Consider the following 23,938-nt stretch of genomic DNA (forward strand, 5'->3'; position numbering starts at 1 on the left):
GCCCGTCTATGTGTACAGTTTCACGGATACGTTCGATAAATCCAACGTACGCACCACACAGGTCGCACTGCAAACTGCCTCTGCAACGAAACGCTGCAAAGCAAACGCAGCATTCCATTGGAAATGGATGTACTTCTGGTGTACCAAAATGCAATATAGCTATCGGTGTGATCGAGGCGCAAGCACTCCTCAATAATATAAACATAATATCAGCCATTCTAGTGCCTGATTTTGGGCACTGCAGTCTTAAGAGGTTTTAATAAGACAAAACGTTCAAATTATAACCAAATCGTATTACATTAGAATTTAAGGATCAAGACCATTTGTGAATTCTGTTTAAAATGTACTGAAACTGTGTTGAGTATTAAGGAAATGGATGGGGGAGGGAACACTGTCACTACTTATAGTTATTAGAAGAACTTAGGAAAGAGATGAACCAGAGTCTACGGTAACTGCTCACACACCTGCCATGATATCGTCCAACGTGTCTGTGAGCGTCTGTGCTGGTGTGGCTACCATAAGTCCATCAGGGGCCTGGGTGAGAAGGCCCGGTCCCAGGCCTGTCAAGTGCTGCCCCAGCATCTGCTGCTGGCTCACCATCGCCCTCTGCAGGTCAGGGCTGTCGAGGTAGTCTGCTGTGCTGAAGTCTGTCGATTGTTGGAGGGCCAGGGACTGGACAGGTACGAAGCTGGCCTGCAGGCCTTGGGTCTGAGGAGGAGAGGTTGTCGGGTGCTGTTGGGCCTCTCTGTACAGGATGGTGTCCACCTCAGGCAGCTTGGCATAGTCCACCTCTTCATCCTCCTCGTCATCATCTTCATCATCATCGTCATCCTCCTGTTCCTCATCGGCGGAATGGAGCTGCTCATCGTGGTGGTGGTTGCCCTCCCCGTCCCCCTCAGTGTTGAAGCCCGGCTGTGCAGCCTGCATTGGCAGGGGGGTGCCGAGCTTCTCCACCCCTGCCGCCTGACCCGGCTGCCCCGGGTCGTCCTTCAGGCCTTTGGCCTCCAGGTACTCTTTGGTGAACTGCTGCTGCGTCTTCAGCTGCAGCTGGCGCTCCACCTTCTGCAGCTCCTTGAGGATCTTCTTCTTCTTCTGCACCTGCTCTTCGCGGCTCTTCTTCAGCTCCTCAATCTTGTCTTTGGTGAGCGGCTCTCCCTGGATCAGCTCTAGAGACTGCAGCTGGGCCTTCTCTATGGCGGAGATCCTCTGGCCCAGCTCGTTCAGCTTGCCCTCCGTCTCCTCCACAATGCATTCCAGGGGCTGGTATGGGTGGAAGGGGGGCAGCAGATCTGCATCTGGACTGCCTGCAGCGACGGGGCTACCCAGGTGGGGGCTCAGCCTCTGCTTGGAGCTGCCTGAGACAGTCGCACAGGACAACACAACCAGTTAGCTACGAGGTTGTACCATTCAGTATTACAGTAATCATTACCTGTAACATTTTAATGCCTTGTGCAGTCAACTGGTGTCTAGTGGGCTTCTTGGCCAGGGAATGAACAAAGTTAGACATGTATTTGCTGTTAACACACGTTGTATGAACTGACCTTTTGTGATGACCGGTGGAGGCGTTGTGATGTTGGAGGGGACCCTGTCTGGCTCTTGAGGAGGCACCACCATGGCCAGGGCTTGGAATGGAACTCGTGGAGCCTGTTTGGGTAAGGTAAAGTGTAAGATAACATAAAAGTATAATTTGGTATCAACACGTCATCCAGACAAATAACATGTTTGTAGAAGTAGATGTTTGTCTATAGGCAAGTCAGCAGTCTACCTGAGAGGTGTCATGAGAGGTGGGTGTGAGCTGAGACATGTCAGGCGTGGGGACCGATAGGATGTTGTTGGGGTAGTCGAGGAGGTAGGACACCACGATGGTGTGTCCACCCTTAGCAGCTTCAATCAGCATGGTGGAGCCATCCTATGTGAAACATGTACAAAACACACATTACCATTAGTCTCAGGTTCTTGGGAGAAGTTACAATTTATCTCAAGGCAACTGAAAAAGAAACAATTGTGTTCATAAGAGTTACAGAAAGGTTAGTCTTTACAGGAGTCCATTAGAATGAATGCCGTGCTTGCACTCTTAACATTAGATTTCTTGCCTGAGACCTTTCCGCCCAGGAGCTTGGGACAGGCAAACTCACCTTCAGTCTGTGTGTGGGGTCGGCCCCGTGGGCTAGCAGCAGCTCCACCACGGCCAGGTGACCCCCAGCGCAGGACAGAGACACCACAGTGTGATCATTGTTGGCCGTCGCCCTGTTAACATTAGCACCTGGTGGAGGGAGGGAGACAAAGGACAGAGTCAACCTAAGCACACCTGCAAAAAGTAGCAACACTACGACGTGTTAAGACGAATGTATCGTTGTGTCTGTCCGCGGCTCAAGTTCAAATGTGTCAGATGTCTGGTGTGTGGTTATTATACAGGGAGGAGGTAGAGGTACACCTTTGCTGATTAGGAACTGTACAGTACACAGGTGTCCCGCTCTGGCTGCTTTCATCAGAGGGGTCCTGCCCCCCTCCGATTCATGTTCCTGCAAGACAAACAGAATGACAGAAGTGAGTCACGTGGGCACACAGAAACACATGAGCCTATTCAAGCAGCAATGTATACAGCATCTTAAAAACGCCCAGGCTGGAATATTTTAGGATGCCATTCAGGAAGCACACCCACACTTATGCAAACGTGTAAACAACTCGTGCAAAAACGCTATGTATTGACATGAACTGTTCCCCCATAGGTGAGGGCAGGACAGAGGATTGGGGAGAGGTCTCACCAGGTCAGCCCCCGTCTGCAGCAGCACATCAGCCACGTCTGTGTGTCCGTTCTCACAGGCGTACGTCAGCGCCGTGTCTCCCGTCGCCGTGGTGGCGTGGACATTTGCGCCTGAAGACAAGAGTACAAGTGTCAAATTACACACCGAGGGTTGTGGGTGTGCTCAGGATAAAGAAAAACTTGAGGAAATTATTGTTTTTATAGCCAAGTCAATTTCAATAAATGAGGTTGGTAGAGTTTGGTTTGAGAGAGACAGGCTGTCCTTCTTAGGAGAGATTCTGCTCACCTGCAGCCAGCAGGTATTTGACCAGCTCCAGGTGTCCCTCTTGAGCAGCCTCCATGAGAGGCGTGGAGCAGCCCAGCTCGATGTCAGCCCCGGCCTTGATAAGGAAGTCAGCCACCTCCAGGAAGCCCCCACAGCAGGCGAGCGTCAAGGCCGTCTCCTGGGTCTCCTCTGTCTGAGCGTTGATGTTGGCACCTGCAGACAACACAGACAACATAGACAGAGGGACAAGGATTCATCAGATGATTTGGCCTGGAACAAATTTTAAAGGAGTACTAATCTATTCCTGTTGGACCCCAGAATTATTTTCCCCAATTTGTTTTAGAAAAGCCAGCTTGTCCCTTTTGCATTAACTCAGTAAGAAAATAATCTTAAAACTGCAACTGAACATCATTTTATTTCCAAAAGAGGACTTCTGCATTTTGCCTCAACACTAAGCTTGGATGGACAATATACAGGTGTAGGATCTTAATTTGACCTACAAAGAGTCCACAAAACATTAGGAACATCTTCCCAATCTTGAGTCACACTCCCTTTTGCCCTTAGAACAGCCTGAAATCGTTGGGGCATGGACTCTACAAGGTGTCGAATGCATTCCACAGGGATCCTGGCCCATGTTTACTCCAATGCTTTCCAGTTGGCTGGATGTCCTTTGGGTGGTGGACCATTCTTGATACACAGGGGAAACTGCAACGTTGCGTGAGAAACACAGCAACGGTGCAGTTCTTGACACTCAAACCAGTGCGCCTGGCACTTACTACCATACCCAGTTCATGGAAAGAGCAGGTGTTCCTAATGTTCTGTACACTCAGTATATTGTCACAGAAAAATTATCCTACAGCAACAGGATTTAAACGTTTAAGTCCATAATGTTGCTTCATCTGTGTTTAGGCTATTAGCTGGCCAAAAGAAGGATACCTAAAACTGCAATAGCATTAACATAACTGTGCTAGTGTGGGTTTTCAGTGGATTTATGTAAATCACAAAACTCATCTGCATTTCCTGCAGTGTTGGAAAATTCTCAGCAACAAAAGGATGATCAAATAAAGATCCTACATCTGTAGTAAGGAACAAATCTCTAAACCGAAGCACTCGTTTGTTTCAAACGGAGAGAAGTCCATACCTTGTGCCAAAAGCAGAGCTACCATCTCCTCGTGGCCCTCTCGTGCAGCCTCCATGAGTGGAGTGTATCCCTCATCATTAACCTCCTCCAGGTTGGCGCCCCTCTCGATCAGCAGGGCAGCTAGCTCTACATGCCCCCCACAGGCCGCCAGCGTCAGCGGCGACTCAAACGAGTCAGCAGGCATGTTGACCTGCGCCCCGCTGTCCAACAGCAGCCGCGCCACCTCCACATGCCCATCCTGAAGAGAGGCAGAGACAACAGGGCTCACCAACGTGCACAGCCATACTGCACCATCTCCAATTTAATCGTGCTGCACAACCTAAATGTGTTCCTGTGTCTGTGTTTATTCACCATACAAGCCTCCATGAGTGCTGTGTGCATCTCGTCTGTCTTGTGCTCTTGGTCGGCCCCAGCCTCTAACAAGAAGCGCACCATGTCCAGGTGCCCTGTGTGTGGGAACAAGAGGAACAATGATAAACAATGCTCTGGGTGCTTCTTTCCTACAATTACAATTCCTGTTTAACATTCATACTTTTTCAACATACGTGACAACATTAGATCACTTCAGTCACGGATATCTAGACAAAGACCGATCGCTCTGATGCATGGGTAAGGGGTTCATTGTCCAGGACGTACCTTTATAGCAGGCCAGCGTAAGAGCACTTTCCTTGAACTCGTTGGAGTGCGTGTTGATTCCAGCACCGTACTCCAGGAGCACCCGGGCAACCTCCACGTGTCCCGCGCTGGCCGCCTCCATCAGGGGGGTGTGGCCGTTTTCATTGTGGTCCTCGATGTTGGCGCCTTCCTTCAGCAGCACCTTCACCACATCCAGGAAGCCGCCCGCACACGCATACGTCAGCGCTGTGTTACCTGACAAGAACAAGGACAGAGTGTTAGTGTTTGTGGACATTCACAGCAGATGTATATAACTGCATGTGGTGGGGAAGTATGACATGGAACCCAAACCGGCTGCGTGCGAGCCCCTTTGTGCATAAATGTATTTTGTCCCTCTACACCAAACATGATGACGACACACAGGTTAAAATATCAAAACAAACTGAACCAATTACATTAATTTGGGGACAGGTCGAAAAGCATTAAACATGTATGGCAATGTAGCTTGCACTTGCTAGCTAATTTGTCCTATTTAGCTAGCTTGCTGTTGCTTGCTAATTTGTCCTGGGATATAAACATTAAGTTGTTATTTGACCTGAAATGCACAAGGTCCTCTACTCTGACAATTAATCCACACATAAAACTGTCAACCAAAACATTTCTAGTCATCTCTCCTCCTTTCAGGCTTTTTCATCTTTGAACTTATATGGTGATTGGCATCTAAACTTTCATAGTATGACCACGACGAACGGCAACACAGTTTGTTTTTCAATCACCCACGTGGGTATAACCAATGACGAGATGGCAAGTGAATACCTGCTTCTATAAACCAAAGAGGAGATGGGAGAGGCAGGACTTGCAGCACGATCTGCGTTAGAAATAGAAAGGACTTCTATTTTAGCCATTGGCAATGCAGACGCTCGTTGACGCGCGTGAGCAGTGTGGGTGCAATAATTGAACAACATACATTTCTTTTGCAGCGCACGCGACGAGAGAGGTGTAGTCAGGGTATGAGACTATCTGGATTGAGCGAATGTGACTTGTTGTATTTACCTGTGGAGGATTGTGCGTTGACATCAGCCCCATGTACCAGGAGCAGTTTGACAATGTCTACGTAGCCGCCGCTGGCTGCTGCCATGAGGGGCGTGATGTCGCCCTTGATGCCCCGATCTTCAACGTTAGCGTGCATGGCCAGCAAGACCTGCAGGAGAACAGACAACATCAGTGCTTGTAACAGATACCCAGGCACAACCACAAAGCCCCAGGTTGGCAGAAGAACATTTTAATGATCTATTCTGTTCTTTCAACCAATCTATTGTAATTTTCCATACACAAACACCATATATGTTTGAATAAAATCCACTATATGCATTGAGCTTGTCTGAAGCATTAAGCGCACTGTTTTATGAAATAAGACACAAATGACTCAAGAGGGAGACAGAGATCAAGATAACCGGAAAAAACAAAACCTGTCCCAAACATCCTCCTTGGCTCCTACTTGCTTCCAGAGATTCTGATATTACTCTCCTGAAGTGGCCGGTAATAGGCCACACAAGGACTCAGCAAACTCATGTGGAATGCCAATTTATCTCGCCATTTCTACCGATCTGAGTGCCAGTTGGTTTTCATATGCACATTTGAGGAAGAGTTTAAATTAATTCATAATAAGTCTTCATCTCAAAATCATTGGTTAATCAAAATTTGGACACCTGCTCATTCAAGGAATTTTATCTGTACTATTTTCTACATTGTAGAGTAAGACATCAAAACTAGAACACATATGGAATCATGTAGTAATCAAAAAGATTGACCGTAATGTCTTAAAAGTAATAATGGACTGTCGTTTCTCTTTGCTTATTGGAGCTGTTCTTGCCATAATATGGACTTGGTCTTTTACCAAATAGGGCTATCTTCTGTATACCACCCCTACCTTGTCACAACACAACTGATTGGCTTAAACACATTAAGGAAAGAAATTCCACAAATGAACTTTTAACAAAGTACACCTGTTAATTGAAATGCATTCCAGATGACTTCCTCATGAAGCTGGTTGAAATAATGCTAAGAGTATGCAAAGCTGTCATCACAGCAAGGGGTGGCTGCTTTGAAGAATCTCAAATATAACTTTTTGATTTGTTGAACACTTCTTTTTTTGGTTACAATGTTAGAGGTTCACCTAGGGGTCATGATTGGGGCTGTACCAAATGACTGATGTATTAGAATAATTGATTATGCTGATGTTGTATTAATAGAAGGGGAGGGTTATAAGACCCCTCCCTCCTTACATTTATAGGGTCCTAGACTACAAATTAACAATATATTTATACACATTATGAGGTTTTAATTTTGTTCCAAAGTTGTTTTCTAGTTCTCTCTCTCTCTGCTTCTTATAAAGAGATCCCTCTGAGAAATGTGTGACTGAGACAGAACTCTGCAGGGGAGTGTAGGAGACAAGACAAGTCAGACATTCTACTATAACCGACTCTCTTCTCTGTATACATCAATGATGTCGCTCTTGCTGCTGGTGAGTCTCTGATCCACCTCTACGCAGACGACACCATTCTGTATACTTCTGGCCCTTCTTTGGACACTGTTAACAACCCTCCAGGCAAGCTTCAATGCCATACAACTCTCCTTCCGTGGCCTCCAATTGCTCTTAAATACAAGTAAAACTAAATGCATGCTCTTCAACCTATCGCTACTTGCACCTGCCCGCCTGTCCAACATCACTACTCTGGACGGCTCTGACTTAGAATACGCGGACAACTACAAATACTTAGGTGTCTGGTTAGACTATGAACTCTCCTGCCAGACCCATATCAAACATCTCCAATCCAAAGTTAAATCTAGAACTGGCTTCCTATTTCGCAACAAAGCATCCTTCACTCATGCTGCCAAACATACCATTGTAAAACTGACCATCCTACCAATCCTCGACTTTGGCGATGTCATTTATAAAATAGCCTCCAATACCCTACTCAACTAATTGGATGCAGTCTATCACAGTGCAATCCGTTTTGTCACCAAAGCCCCATATACTACCCACCATTGCGACCTGTACGCTCTCGTTGGCTGGCCCTCGCTTCATACTCGTCGCCAAACCCACTGGCTCCATGTCATCTACAAGACCCTGCTAGGTAAAGACTCCCCTTATCTCAGCTCGCTGGTCACCATAGCATCTCCCACCTGTAGCACACGCTCCAGCAGGTATCTTTCTAGTCACCCCCAAAACCAATTATTTCTTTGGACGCCTCTCCTTCCAGTTCTCTGCTGCCAATGACTGGAACGAACTACAAAAATCTCTGAAACTGGAAACACTTATCTCCCTCACTAGCTTTAAGCACCAACTGTCAGAGCAGCTTACAGATTACTGCACCTGTACATAGCCCACCTATAATTTAGCCCAAACAACTACCTCTTTCCCTACTGTATTTAATTTATTAATTTATTTTGCTCCTTTGCACCCCATTATTTTTATTTCTACTTTGCACATTCTTTCACTGCAAATCTACCATTCCAGTGTTTTACTTGCTATATTGTATTTACTTTGCCACCATGGCCTATTTTTGCCTTTTACCTCCCTTATCTCACCTCATTTGCTCACATCGTATATAGACTTGTTTATACTGTATTATTGACTGCATGTTTGTTTTACTCCATGTGTCACTCTGTGTCATTGTATGTGTCGAACTGCTTTGCTTTATCTTGGCCAGGTCGCAATTGTAAATGAGAACTTGTTCCCAACTTGCATACCTGGTTAAATAAAGGTGAAATAAATAAAATAAATACATAAACCAACTTGGACATTTACTGCTAAGCTTTTAGATAACACAATAAAAGCCTTGTTAATATAGCTGTGTAGGCATGGTTTTGGTCTCATGAGTAAAAGATAATGACATAGGCCGTGACATCACTAGGGCTGGACTTCAGGTTTGATAAAATAACACAGGACCTTTCCTTTGATGCAGAACTTACTCGGAAACATGCGTGCTGTGATCCTGATTGTCAACTTCTGTCTGCAATTGCATTAATACAGGTTTTTGAATTATTTAATTAAAGACAGTCATAATGCTAATTTCACCAATGAGCCAATGATTGACAAGGACCAAGGAACGAACCCTAACAACATGATTCCATATGTGTTATTTCATAGTTTTGATGTCTTCACTATTATTCTACAATGAAGAAAATAGTAAAAATAAAAAACCCTGAATGAGTAGGTGTTCAAACTTTTGACTGGTACCAAATATTTATCTTTGCTTATTTGCGCTTTTCTTGGTCACACTGCCTTATGCATGCATGCATGTTTCAGAACTAGATGGAACTACGGATTAAAAGCAAGGCAGGGCAATGCTAGCAGTATTACATGAGTAGTTAAAAATACAAAGATGAGAGAGTGTGTTGTGTGTCAGAGGAGCCTGGTTTGATGTTGATGATAATGTGTTTTCTTGTATGCCGAATGAGCCAGAGATTGTTGCTGTGGGGGAGGCGCTGATTCTGGAAGTGGGCTGCTCATTCGACTGTTAGATAGGAGCAGGCTTTTGCAGACATGCTCCTAAAATACCAGCCTCTCATATCCCTCCTACACAACCTGGGATAAAGATGCAGGTTGGTGGCACTGATATTTGGCAGTCTCCGCAACGTACATAGGCTTTCTGTACATGGTCTCCAGACTGCAGGCCTTCCTAAGACCAGAGCAAGGCAGTTGCCTCAGTACTGCTCTGTTTTGGCGGTTACGGGTAGCCTAGCTATGTGGAGGAGAAGGTTCTTTTTGTTCCTGTCTTCTTGTGTCAACGACCCTTGAAATAAAGTATTTAAAGTGTGTGTGTGTGTGTGTGTGTGTGTACTCTACCTGTGCGAGTTCATAGTATCCGGCGGAGCAGGCGAGGCAGAGCAGACTCTCTCCCTCCTCAGTGTGTTCGTTGACGCTCCGCCCCTCATCCAGCAGCTTCCTCACGGCATTGACATCCCCGTCCGAGCACGCCTCCGCCAAGCTACGGCTGAAAATAACCAGACTGCTACAATTACTGGGACTGTGGCTGCACAGGGCAAATCAACAGCAGGTCAGAAAACAAGGTTACAGCGCGCTGTCACAATTCACACCTAATACTCAACGAAGTTGAAAACAAAAAGGCCTCACTCAGAGCTGTACATGCATTTCATGAACTGCATTTGGCTCAATATGGTGCCTTAAAGTGTTTCAGTAAAACAGTATAAGATTGATTTAATTTGTGAGAACAAGGTAACGTCTATGAATCAATGTGAGCTATTCAGAGTCCGAGCACAGTTACGTATTCGTCTAAGGAATTGTCAACTGTTCATGAGGAGGGAAAACGCTAACTTGAAGAAAGCACAAAGAAAACATATGGCCTAGACAAGAACATCTTTCTACTGGTGTGAGAATAAGGTGTGATGCACCTTTGTGGTATGAGACTACTAGAGCAGAAGAGATACATACTTGTCTGCCTGGCTGGTGTTGAGTGTGTTTTCAGCCCTCATGCGTGTGAGAGCAGCCGCAGCCTCATCCAGCGCACAGCTCACGGACGACGTCAAGCGGCGTAGCACCTCTGGATCTGCAAAGGCTTTACCATCGGCAGTGGACAGTTTACCAATGCCTTCATAGGCACAGGGTCGTGCATCGAGGGTCACCAGCATTCACAGCACAGCCGCAGTGACCACAAACGCATCCACAGTTAGTACCGGGCCAAATAAAAACACACAAAACGGGCATAGGTTAGCCCATGTTCCAACCATGCAACATGTTCAAAGACACAGTGCAAAGAACACATTCTGTCTGTATTATCAAGTGCTGAACAGTGTTGAGGAAACAGAGTTTTTAAACCTAGAGGCGCGAGACTTCTGGGAACGCTTGCGAAACAAACAAAGCAGATCAGGCCAGGGTTTGAGAAGTCAATTAGAAGTGAAACATTATTCCTTAGGTTGTTCATTTTCTCGAAATCTAAAAGGCACAACCTAGATTTGAGCCAATGTCTTAAGTAGTGGAACATGTTATGTTTCATTCTCATCAAAAACAGCTTTGTATCGAAGGTGTGCCTTTGATTTGATGACCTGCATATCTGCAGTTCGGAGTGAGATGACCGTTAGACCCAATGACGTGTTTCTGCACATGAGCTTAGCTTGCCAACATCGACATGACATGGCCTACAAGTGTGATCTGGGATTTCTATTGGAGAAATAGCTTCTGATAATATCAATTGGGGAAACTGAACACATGACTCAGAGTGTGCATACACTGAATCAACGGAACAGAGCCTGGTGATCAGCCAACATTGAGGCTTAACAGAAGAATGAGCCCAATATTGCCTATGGTATGCAAAAACCACTGCACGTGCCACGTGGTTGGTTACACAGATGTGCAGCAGTTCAGACACGCACACCACACAGAGAGGAACTGACAAAAACACAGGAACAAACAACCACTAAGACACATGCACACAGACACACAAAGATAGACAGGACGCAGACACACATACGGAAACAACAGAGTCTACTAAAGGCCAGTGCTGAGTCATGATGGGAGCTGTTGCTGCTGTATGGAAATCCATTGTTCATGTTAATCTCCCCCGTGGTGTCCCAGAGAGCCTAGCTACCTCCCATCTCATCTCATCTCATGGGCTGGGCTAGCCTGTACCAGCTCGCCATGCACTGACTGACTGGCTGGCTTGCTGGGGACCAGCTAACGTGCTAACCGTCTGCACGCCACACCGTGCAATCCACAGCTTCATACACATCAAATCAGACCAATTAACTTCTTTAATTGTTTCAGAAAGCTTTTCTTTCTCTAAAGAGGCAGCAATGACTATGGCTCTATACAGACAGACCAAGGTTAAGTGCTTCGAAGGTCTGATTCAGCTTAGCTCAACTGAGGCCAGAGAGAGACAGTTGTGGCCGGTCTGATAATTACCTTGTGACACTTAGCCTGTGAGCACCCTGCAGTCAACTTCAATTTATTTATTTTATTTAACTAGGCATTTCAGTTAAGAACAAATTCTTATTCACAATGACGGCATAGGAACAGTGGGTTAACTGCCTTGTTCAGGGGCACAACGACAGGTTTTTACCTTGTCAGCTCGGGGATTCGATCCAGCAACTTTTCGGTTACTGGCCCAATGCTCTAACCACTAGGCTACCTGCCGCCCCAACTTTACTGATTACTGTAATTGATCATATCATTTAGATTTTTTTCCCAAGGTGAACTACAGAACCCACAACACAACCGGATGCAAAGCACAGTAAAAAAGAAGACGCAGGGGTTTATGTTGTAGCAGAGAATCTTGTTTTGGTGTTGAGCACTTGCGTTTGTGATGTTGGTATTTATCCCTGGCAGCGTGCCAACTCCACACACCTACAGGGTCATGTCCCAACACAGTGGCAGGAACAGAAACACGAGCACCAGACACAGGCCTACTAACTAAATTGCAGCAAAATTGTAGGCTTAAATTCATACTCTATTGGGCGGAGATTCAAGCCGGTTTTGGCATTCAAACAATCAAAAAAGACCAGCAGTCCTATACAATAACGAGAATATGACTGGGCAGCCTTAGCATGCAACGGTTTTGTAATTCAACATGACTTCAAATGCATAGTGGGCATGGCAGGGGGCGAAATGTGGGCAGGTCTGAAAACAAGGGCATTCATAAAACTAGGTGAAGGAGTCAGATCGTGGTGCTACTATGCCAGGGTTTCCGTTAGGAAAATGCGGCACCGGACAATGTGTCCGGAAGGATTTTAATTTACTGGCCATTTGAGAAATTTACCGGACCCATATGCATTGGGTGCGTAACCCATTACGACATCCAACCACAGTGCTCAGAATGACAGAAATCACATTATGATCATGGTAATTCATCTTAACAGAACATGCAACTCCTGTAAATGAAGCAGCCAAATAAAACGTCATGCAATTAGTGATAAATACGGTTCTAAACAGCACACCTGATACGAGCGGTTCCATATGTGACAGACGAAAATCTCTGTTAGAAACGGGGGGGAATCTAAAGATGCAACAACTAGGATGGGTTGTTAATATGACTAGGATTGGGCCTTTGGTTTCTGGACAGAAAAAGACAGCTGATATGAAACAGCCTAAATAGCGATTGCTTTAATAACTGTTGAGCAATGACTTGGGATGTATAAATGCTATTTTCACTCTAGCTGCAGCTCTAGCGCTATCTGACAAGTGATATTCCACTCAAATTAGGCTCTGTATGCTGTGCAATGATTGAGATACACGACCTCTACCGAATACACACAGCCCAATTTAATTCCACTAAATTTTGAAAATGAACCTATAGACCGATAAGCATGGCGGTCAAATGCATTTACATCGACTGATATTTCCATCAATGAATAAAAAGCATTCTTTTGCAAAGGGATCGTTTTTTTATCCCGGTCAATTTGGCCGGCAACAATTCTATCTAATCTGCTTTTCCGTTCGGGGGGTCAAAAGCCAGCAATTGCCCTGTACTATACGTACCGGCTGCTTCTAACAGAGCCTCCAGTCTGGCTTGTGTTTCTGGGTCCACTGTTCTGAGGTCAGCTCCTTCAGCAGCGCTGGACAGGAGCAGCTCCGACGCAGTCTTTAGCATGGGGTTGTCCAGGTCTTCCTGGTCTAATATGAAGGACTCCACCTAGAGACAAGGAGAAACACAAGAGATAGTCAGGACAGGAGGGATGGCTGATGCTCATTTTGCCCTATACAGTTGCTGGGAGAAACCCATCGCCTCAATTAAAAATAGTTATTACAATAGTGATTCCTATCATACAGTATTGTATGATCTTATGACCACTGGAAATAAAATTTAAAAATGCTTCTGCATATTCTGAGGAAGGTATGGGCAGGTCCATTTCATGATTACACAGGCAGGTATAGTCAAGTAATTGGCATGAGGGCACCAGTAAAAAGAATCCCCAAGCTCCACCCCCTCGAGCATGTTGCCTGGAGACAGACGGAGCAGTACAGTGCTTAGGATCTGAGCCTTGGTGGAATTACATGAACTGATCAGCGCGTTTCCTCTCCCCTCCCTGCGACCTTGACCTCCATACACCTGCCTAACGGCCATCAGGGCAGGACGTCCTGCACTGGACAGGACACCCAGCAGGCTGGCTCTGTCCATCTGTCATTTCATGGTCTACAGGGGAGGGCAGAGCCAACACATCCCAGCCATCACGGTCACCATTCAGTGACACAGCTGTGTGTTGGATCACGCGAATACCAGCAGACTGAAAGCCGCTCATGTAACACAATCGGTTTACTCACACAAACACACCCAATCGTACACTATCCCTACAATGTTCTTTACAGACTGGACAACCGACAACTCCATGATATACTGCATGATATCAACAAGCATCCCTGGTGCAAAGGGACCTGAAAAGCAGAGGTCAAAAGAACTGACCCAATGAACGGAACCGAGTTGGAAGGAGAGAAGGTTCACATTTTTCTTTCACGAATGTCGCTCTCAGAGAAAAATGATCAAACTGGTGAATATAATTGAAACCATACTGGGGTATTTCTCACTGTATTTCTCACAGCTGGAACTGTTGTGCTCTGTGCTTCAACTAAGGGAAGCATCTGTCTCAGGGGGTGTGTCTGAACAAGAGCACAAGACAAGAGACCACGTCCAAAAAAGTGACTCATTACCTCGTCCATGCATGTCTGTCTGCGCAAGTGTGTAAGAGAGAGACACTGATGCAGGGAGCGGCAGAGAGATGGAGCCTATAAATGATCTTACATTACGTTATCTTATATTACACTTAGTCTGCAAGGTAATTGCGGGTAATGGGCGCTGGTAAGGAGAAACACAATCACAGAATGCTGAGTTAAATAGAAGACTATTAATAATTGTCAAGAAACATGACATCATTGCTCCCAACAATCTGGCTAAGCTTCCTTAGTCAAATCCCTCTTCTGCAAAATTATCCTGCACTTCTGAGAACCTCTCTCAGCCGGAGCACAATGAGGAAAAACAACATTGTCACATTCAATGACATTCCAACAATAAACTCATGTTTGCTAAGGTTATTAGTTACAATAATTTCTAAGATGGCAGAATAACAAAAAAAGGTCTAAATATTGGCATCATTCCCACACAATCAATCTATTGGGTACACAACTGCATAACGTTAAGCTCGAGCAGTAACCGGTACTTACATATGCCATCTAATATCTGACTCGCCACCATGTGAACCTTATGACAATGAAAAACAACAAGTACTGCGCACAAGAGATTGCCTGCAAGTCAGTGGCCACAAAAACGTACACAACTTGTAGTGACTTGTAGCCTGTAGTGATAACCTACAGTTGTACACAACACTGGTCCTTTCTGTAATTAAACGTTTCCTGTCCAATAGTCTAGTCGACCCCTGACCATCAGACACACACTGACAATACAGTACAGTGCTGAGCTGCTACAGTACTCAAAGTAAGTAGCCTTGCACGAGTGGTGCCTTTTGCGAGCCGCAGCAGCTCATAGGAGCAGGAGCCTGACCAGAACTGGTGCAGACCAGAGCAGTAGTTGCAGTCAGTAGTTTGTCAGTTTCTGTAGCGTGAGTCAGCTTGATGTACAAGTACAACCCCTGGAAAGGACAAAAGAATGGAGTTAAAGCCCTGCGACAGACTATCTTGTTAATGCCAAGTGCCAAGCAGAGAGACGCTCGCACTGGGTGCCATATTTACTGTCTTTGGTAAGACTCGGCCAGGGATCGAAGTCCCAACCTTCAAATCTCAGGGCGGACACTAACATGATCCAGTACTCAAAACTTCAACGCAAATCAAATCGAATTTTATTTGTCACAGACATGGTTAGCAGATGATAATGCAAGTGTAGAGAAATGCTTGTGCTTCTAGTGTGTTCTAAATATGTGTGCATACTTATTTTCCACCATAATTTGCAAATTAATTAATTAAAAATCCTACAATGTGATTTTCTGGATTTTTTTTTTTTCATTTTGTCTGTCATAGTTAAAGTGTACCTATGATGAAAATTACAGGACTCTCATCTTTTTAAGTGGGAGAACTTGCACAATTGGTGGCTGACTAAATACTTTTTTGCCCCACTGTATATTTCAGTTTAACCACAATATTTGTTGTAATATTTGTTCTGTCTTTTCTGGTGGACTAAACTGAAATTGCAACCAAAGTTCGTTCGATGGTTTGTTTCACAAATAACGATATTTTGGAGATTACATTTTCAAATAACCGAAAGTGAACAGTTGAAAAGTGAAAAGGGCCATTAGTGAACATGGAGTGAGACATTTTACTAATCTGGAAGAGAACCAGTTCGGATTTAAGTATAACTTTTGTATGACTGACACATTTTAGTGACAAAAATGTAATAATTTCTGCCCTCCAAATTCATATTCATTATATTTTTTTATTTCACCTTTATTTAACCAGGTAGGCTAGTTGAGAACAAGTTCTCATTTGCAACTGCAACCTGGCCAAGATAAAGCATAGCAGTGTGAACAGACAACAGTTACACATGGAGTAAACAATTAACAAGTCAATAACACAGTAGAAAAAAGGGGGAGTCTATATACAATGTGTGCAAAAGGCATGAGGTAGGCGAAATTACAATTTTGCAGATTAGCACTGGAGTGATAAATGATCAGATGGTCATGTACAGGTAGAGATATTGGTGTGCAAAAGAGCAGAAAAGTAAATAAATAAAAACAGTATAAAAACAGTATGGGAATGAGGTAGGTGAAAATGGGTGGACTATGTACAGCTGCAGCGATCGGTTAGCTGCTCAGATAGCTGATGTTTGAAAATTGGTGAGGGAGATAAAAGTCTCCAACTTCAGCGATTTTTGCAGTTCGTTCCAGTCGCAGGCAGCAGAGTACTGGAACGAAAGGCGCCCAAATGAGTTGTTGGCTTTAGGGATGATCAGTGAGATACACCTTCTGGAGCGCGTGCTACGGATGGGTGTTGCCATTGTGACTAGTGAACTGAGATAAGGCGGAGCTTTACCTAGCATGGACTTGTAGATGACCTGGAGCCAGTGGGTCTGGCGACGGATATGTAGTGAGGGCCGGCCGACTAGAGCATACAAGTCGCAGTGGTGGGTGGTATAAGGTGCTTTAGTGACAAAACGGATGGCACTGTGATAGACTGCATCCAGTTTGCTGAGTAGAGTGTTGGAAGCCATTTTGTAGATGACATCGCCGAAGTCGAGGATCGGTAGGATAGTCAGTTTTACTAGGGTAAGCTTGGCGGCGTGAGTGAAGGAGGCTTTGTTGCCTTAATAGAAAGCCGACTCTTGATTTGATTTTCGATTGGAGATGTTTGATATGAGTCTGGAAGGAGAGTTTGCAGTCTAGCCAGACACCTAGGTACTTATATATGTCCACATATTCAAGGTCGGAACCATCCAGGGTGGAGATGCTAGTCGGGCATGCGGGTGCAGGCAGCGATCGGTTGAAAAGCATGCATTTGGTTTTACTAGCGTTTAAGAGCAGTTGGAGGCCATGGAAGGAGTGTTGTATGGCATTGAAGCTCGTTTGGAGGTTAGATAGCACAGTGTCCAATGACGGGCCGAAAGTATATAGAATGGTGTCGTCTGCGTAGAGGTGGATCAGGGAATCGCCCGCAGCAAGAGCAACATCATTGATATATACAGAGAAAAGAGTCGGCCCGAGAATTGAACCCTGTGGCACCCCCATAGAGACTGCCAGAGGACCGGACAGCATGCCCTCTGATTTGACACACTGAACTCTGTCTGCAAAGTAATTGGTGAACCAGGCAAGGCAGTCATCAGAAAAACCGAGGCTACTGAGTCTGCCGATAAGAATATGGTGATTGACAGAGTCGAAGGCCTTGGCAAGGTCGATGAAGACGGCTGCACAGTACTGTCTTTTATCGATGGCGGTTATGATATCGTTTAGTACCTTGAGTGTGGCTGAGGTGCACCCGTGGCCGGCTCAGAAACCAGATTGCACAGCGGAGAAGGTACGGTGGGATTCGAGATGGTCAGTGACCTGTTTGTTGACTTGGCTTTCTAAGACCTTAGATAGGCAGGGCAGGATGGATATAGGTCTGTAACAGTTTGGGTCCAGGGTGTCTCCCCATCTGAAGAGGGGGATGACTGCGGCAGCTTTCCAATCCTTGGGGATCTCAGACGATATGAAAGAGAGGTTGAACAGGCTGGTAATAGGGGTTGCGACAATGGCGGCGGATAGTTTCAGAAATAGAGGGTCCAGATTGTCAAGCCCAGCTGATTTGTACGGGTCCAGGTTTTGCAGCGCTTTCAGAACATCTGCTATCTGGATTTGGGTAAAGGAGAACCTGGAGAGGCTTGGGCGAGGAGCTGTGGGGGGGGCGGAGCTGTTGGCCGAGGTTGGGGTAGCCAGGCGGAAGGCATGGCCAGCCGTTGAGAAATGCTTATTGAAGTTTTCGATAATCATGGATTTATCGGTGGTGACCGTGTTACCTAGCCTCAGTGCAGTGGGCAGCTGGGAGGAGGTGCTCTTGTTCTCCATGGACTTCACAGTGTCCCAGAACTTTTTGGAGTTGGAGCTACAGGATGCAAACTTCTGCCTGAAGTAGCTGGTCTTAGCTTTCCTGACTGACTGCGTGTATTGGTTCCTGACTTCCCTGAACAGTTGCATATCGCGGGGACTATTCGATGCGATTGCAGTCCGCCACAGGATGTTTTTGTGCTGGTCGAGGGCAGTCAGGTCTGGAGTGAACCAAGGGCTGTATCTGTTCTTGGTTCTGCATTTTTTGAACGGAGCATGCTTATCTAAAATGGTGAGGAAGTTACTTTTAAAGAATGACCAGGCATCCTCAACTGACGGGATGAGGTCAATGTCCTTCCAGGATACCCGGGCCAGGTCGATTAGAAAGGTCTGCTCACAGAAGTGTTTTAGGGAGCGTTTGACAGTGATGAGGGGTGGTCGTTTGACTGCGGCTCCGTGGCGGATACAGGCAATGAGGCAGTGATCGCTAAGATCCTGGTTGAAGACAGCGGAGGTGTATTTGGAGGGCCAGTTGGTCAGGATGACGTCTATGAGGGTACCCTTGTTTACGGAGTTAGGGTTGTACCTGGTGGGTTCCTTGATGATTTGTGTGAGATTGAGGGCATCTAGCTTAGATTGTAGGACTGCCAAGCATATCCCAGTTTAGGTCACCTAACAGAACAAACTCTGAAGCTAGATGGGGGGCGATCAATTCACAAATGGTATTTTCCTTTCCATGATAGCTTTCTGCTAACTTTCTATTAAAGTTTATTTGGACTGAGAATTTATTTGTTTCGGGATACGTATACTAGAGGTCGACCGATTAATCGGAATGGCCGATTTAATTAGGGCCAATTTCGCGTTTTCATAACAGTCGGTAATCGGCATTTTTGGACCCCGATTATGGCCGATTACATTACACTCCGCGCGGAGACCGCGTGGCAGGCTGACTACCTGTGCAGCAAGGAGCCAAGTTAAGTTGCTAGCGAGCATTAAACTTATATTATAAAAAAACAAACATAATCACTAGTTAAACTAGTAATATCACCCACAGTGTGTAGTTATCTAGCTTGTCCTGTGTTGCATATAATCGATGCGGTGCCTGTTAATTTATCATCGAATCACAGCCTACTTTGCCAAACGGGTGAAGATTTAACAAGTGCATTTGCGAAAAAAGCACGGTCATTGCACCAATGTGTACCTAACCATAAACATCCATGCCTTTCTTAAAATCAATACACAAGTATATATTTTTAAACCTGCATATTTAGTTAATATTGCCTGCTAACATGAATTTATTTTAAGTAGGGAAATTGTGTCACTTCTCTTGCGTTCTGTGCAAGCAGAGTCAGGGTATATGCAGCAGTTTGGGCTGCCTGGCTCGTTGCGAACTGTGTGATGGCCATTTCTTCCTAACAAAGACCGTAATTCATTTGCCAGAATTGTACATAATTATGACATAACATTGAAGGTTGTGCAATGTAACAGCAATATTTAGGCTTAGGGATGCCACCCGTTAGATAAAATACGGAACGGTTCCGTATTTCACTGAAAGAATAAACATTTTGTTTTATAAATGATAGTTTCCGGATTTTACCATATTAATGACCTAAGGCTCGTATTTCTGTGTGTTATCAAATCATAGACTTAATTAGAATATAATATAATTGAAAGAGCTGTCTGACTGAGCGGTGGTAGGCAGCAGCAGGCTGGTAAGCATTCATTCAAACAGCACTTTCCTGCATTTGCCAGCAGCTCTTCAAGCATTGCGCTGTTTCTGACTTCAAGCCTATCAACTCCAGAGATTAGGCTGGTAATACTAAAGTACCTACTAGAACATCCAATAGTCAAAAGGTATATGAAATACAAATGGTATAGAGAGAAATAGTCCTATAATAACTACGACCTAAAACTTCTTACCTGGGAATATTGAAGAATCATGTTAAACGGAACCACCAGCTTTCATATGTTCTGCGCAAGGAATTTAAACGTTTGCTTTTTTACATGGCATATATTGCACTTCTACTTTATTCTCCAACACTTTGTTTTTGCATTATTTAAATATCTTTCATTATTTATTTGAGACTAAATTGATTTTATTGATGTATTAAGTAAAAATAAAAGTGTTTATTCAGTATTGTTGTAATTGTCATTATTACAAATATATATATATATATAAAAACAAAACGTAATAATAGTTTATTTTTATATTTATATATATTTTTATATATATAAATATTTAAATATTTAAAATAAATAAATAAATAAATAATATATATATATATATATATATATATATATTGGCCGATTAATCGGTATCAGCCTTTTTTTGGTCCTCCAATAATCGGTATTGGCGTTGAAAAATTCTAATCGGCCAACCTCTAATTGTAACATACTGTTTCACAGAAACATGGTTCTCTTGGGATACACTGTTGGACTTAAGTTCCTGTGTGTTTTGTTCACCTGACCTAGAATACCTCAATCAAATCCCAACTGTATTACCTCCCAAGAGAATTCTCTTGGGTTATAGTCACAGCCGTGTGTACCCCCCCGCCCTCCCTTCGGCAAATCTGATCACAACTCCATTTGGTTCCTCCCTTCCTATTAGGCAGAAACTCAAACAAAAAGAACCCGTGCTTAGGACAAGTCAACGCTGGTCTGACCAATCGGAATCCACTCTTCAAGATTGTTTTGATCAAGCAGACTGGGAAATGTTCTGGGTAGCCGCCGAGAACAATAACATATATACTGATACGGTGACTAAGTTAATCAGGAAGTGACTTTTGAAACCTACCCCAACCAGAAACCGTGGATAGATGGCAGCACTCGCTCAAAACTGAAAGAGCGAACCATTGCATTTAACCGAGCAAGGTGACTGGGAATATGGCAGAATACAAACAGTGTCGTTATTTCCTCCGTAAAGGCAATCAAACAGGCAAAACGTCCGTATAGAGACAAAGAGGAGTCGCAATTCAACGTCTCAGACACGAGACGAATGTGGCAGGGTCTACAGACAATCACGGAATACAAAGGGAAAACCAGCCACGTTGCAGACACCGACATGTTGCTTCCGGACAAGCTAATCACCTTCTTTGCCCGCTTTTAGAATAACACAGTGCCACCAAGGACTGTGGGCTCTCATCAAAGCTGGGACTGAGAGACTGAAAAACAGCTTCTGTCTCAAGGCCATCAGACTGTTAAAAGGCCATAACCAGCACATTAGAGGCTGCTATCCTATGTACAGACTTGGAATCACTGGCCACTTTAATAATGTGTACATATTTTGCATTACTCATATCATATGTATATACTGTATCTAAGTCTATGCCACTGACATTGCTCACCCAAAATGTATATATTCTTAATTCCATTCCTTTAGGTGTGTGTATTGTTGTGAAATTGTTAGATATTACTGCACTGTTAGAGCTAAAAACACAAGCATTTCGCTACACCTGCAATAACATCTTTTAAGTACGTGTATGTGACAAGATTTGATTTAGTAAAAGACCATATTATGGCAAGAAAAGCTCAAATAAGCAAAGAGAAACGACAGTGTGTAAATGGGTGAGAAAAATACATTTTGAGGCTGTAACACAACATATGGAATAAGTCAAGGGGTATGAATACTTTGCACTGTATAGGCCTACTGCTGCATTGGCCTATAGGCTATGAGTTCCATGCGCTCTTTTCTTTAGTCGCCAATGGATCCCAGTATATCAATGTGTCCATATGGCAGAGACTGGTGATCTAACATTAGTTGATTATAATTTTGATAAAGTTATTATTCAAATAAACTTTCAACGAAAATGCGCATCTAAAAATTATAACTGTGTAGAAATGGCAGGATAAATTGTAAGCTTCCCCAAACTTGAAACTCACGTGCCGACTATGAAGTCATAAAATAAATGCCTGTTTCCATGGTCGGATTCTGCGAATAGGCTACTTTGAAGCAAGGTAAGACATGACTCATAATATGAAATAAAACATTCAGGTTTCAAACAATAAAGTATGGTTTCAAATTGCATACTGCCTCCAGCTCACATTGTAAAGTGGTGCGTGATGTGCTTGATAGCCGGTTGCCTGCACTTGAATGGGAGGCTCGCTTCAATAACCAGTTGAGAAAAAAAAAAATGCTGCTCTTTTTAATTGTGCACCAAAACTGTTTGCATTTAGAATTGTTGCACAATAAATTGGCTTATAAAAATCACATTTTACTCCAGCAGCAATCAGCTGAGATTTGAGCAGGAGAAATACTGCTCAAAACAGGATCTGTATGCTGAGAGCATGCGACAGTTGTGTTGGATAACTAACGAAAATACACACAAAATAAAGAATTATGCAAATTATACTATAGTCCGATAAGCATGACAGTCAAATGCATTTCCATCAACTGGTATTTACATCAATGACTAAAAAACATTATTTTGCAAAAGTATTTTCTTTTCTCCTGGTCATTTTGTCCAGCAGTTTTATTTAGCAGCTTTACTTTCCTTTTTTTCCTTTTTTTTTTTACAAAAGTCAGCAATTGCCAGCTAACAGAAACCCTGATGTGTAACCTGTTCTGACATCACTTATTTTCATACATGATGTCAATTATTGAACCCTTTAACAGCTGACTAAAAAAATTATTTCTCAAAATGTTTTCCCTGACTAGAAGTCAACGAACCTGCATGAAATATCAAAATACAGAAAAGGAAAATGAGTAAAGTAATTTTGGGTATAAAGTGAGATCCAAAAATATTTGGACAATGACATTTTTGTTATTTTGGCTATGTACTCCAGCACTGGATTTGAAATGATACAATGAATGAGCAGGGTCTGACATTAATGATACCCCGCTGACCTAGGGCCAGTAAAACCATGTGTTGGGCTAGTGGATCTCGTCTGTCACTGTCCCGACCAGGCCAGCACTCAGCCCATTTTGACGTATCAGTTTGACATTTACCTGCTCAATTGCAGTCTGCCATTGAAGACTACACACAGAAAAGTCATGCTATTTGTACTTGAGCAGTATGATTGACCGTTAATTAAACCACTCTCGTCGCAACTCACATCTTTAGCACTCGAGCAGTACATGAATTGATGCATTCACACAGCCCACATGAGCTGTCTAGAGTAAAAAGAAGCACTCAATCCACTTGCTGAGGTTATTTATTATAGGGAAAGTGACTTACAAAAATAAACCTTCAATTCTGAACATACTGTTGATACTGTTGCCCCTAGCCAGATTGATATCTCTTTTGAAATAAACTTTTCAACAACCTATTTTGGGATGTTCAAAAAATTTCACATACCTCAGAAACAAAAGTTCATTGAATGCAATTAATATAATTAAATTTGAAAGAATAATGGTCTTATATTTCTGAATTATATTACACAGCTTTTTAATACATACCATAACCAAACAGCATATATATACACTGCTCAAAAAAATAAAGGGAACACTAAAATAACATATCCTAGATCTGAATGAATGAAATATTATTATTATTTTTTTTTTATTCTTTAGATTGTTGAATGTGCTGACAACAAAATCACAAAAATGATCAATGGAAATCAAATTTAACAACCCATGGAGGTCTGGATTTGGAGTCACACTCAAAATTAAAGTGGAAAACCACAATACAGGCTGATCCAACTTTGATGTAATGTCCTTAAAACAAGTCAAAATGAG

At 43.7% G+C, this 23,938-nt stretch overlaps 1 protein-coding gene across 6 annotated transcripts in view; it reads right to left on the reverse strand.

Moving 5' to 3' along the window:
- LOC118391026 (ankyrin repeat and KH domain-containing protein 1-like) overlaps nucleotides 1-23,938 on the reverse strand; it is a 55,209-nt gene that overhangs the window by 27,459 nt on the left and 3,812 nt on the right. For 2 of the 6 annotated variants that reach the window (XM_035781951.2, XM_035781954.2), the window contains exons 2-15: nucleotides 13,283-13,436; nucleotides 10,244-10,400; nucleotides 9,638-9,785; nucleotides 5,839-5,986; nucleotides 4,807-5,040; nucleotides 4,522-4,616; nucleotides 4,171-4,408; nucleotides 3,051-3,242; nucleotides 2,766-2,875; nucleotides 2,435-2,522; nucleotides 2,136-2,263; nucleotides 1,766-1,909; nucleotides 1,542-1,644; nucleotides 465-1,355 (exon numbers count right to left, since the gene is read on the reverse strand). In XM_035781951.2, coding sequence (XP_035637844.1) covers nucleotides 465-1,355; nucleotides 1,542-1,644; nucleotides 1,766-1,909; nucleotides 2,136-2,263; nucleotides 2,435-2,522; nucleotides 2,766-2,875; nucleotides 3,051-3,242; nucleotides 4,171-4,408; nucleotides 4,522-4,616; nucleotides 4,807-5,040; nucleotides 5,839-5,986; nucleotides 9,638-9,785; nucleotides 10,244-10,400; nucleotides 13,283-13,436 — 2,830 coding nt within the window. Of the gene's footprint in view, nucleotides 1-464; nucleotides 1,356-1,541; nucleotides 1,645-1,765; nucleotides 1,910-2,135; nucleotides 2,264-2,434; nucleotides 2,523-2,765; nucleotides 2,876-3,050; nucleotides 3,243-4,170; nucleotides 4,409-4,521; nucleotides 4,617-4,806; nucleotides 5,041-5,838; nucleotides 5,987-9,637; nucleotides 9,801-10,243; nucleotides 10,401-13,282; nucleotides 13,437-23,938 lie in introns of all 6 variants that reach the window. The other 4 variants (XM_035781949.2, XM_035781950.2, XM_035781953.2 and 1 more) reach the window with 3 other exon arrangements.

This window comes from Oncorhynchus keta, chromosome 12 (genome assembly GCF_023373465.1).
Source record: "Oncorhynchus keta strain PuntledgeMale-10-30-2019 chromosome 12, Oket_V2, whole genome shotgun sequence".
NCBI lineage: Eukaryota > Metazoa > Chordata > Actinopteri > Salmoniformes > Salmonidae > Oncorhynchus > Oncorhynchus keta.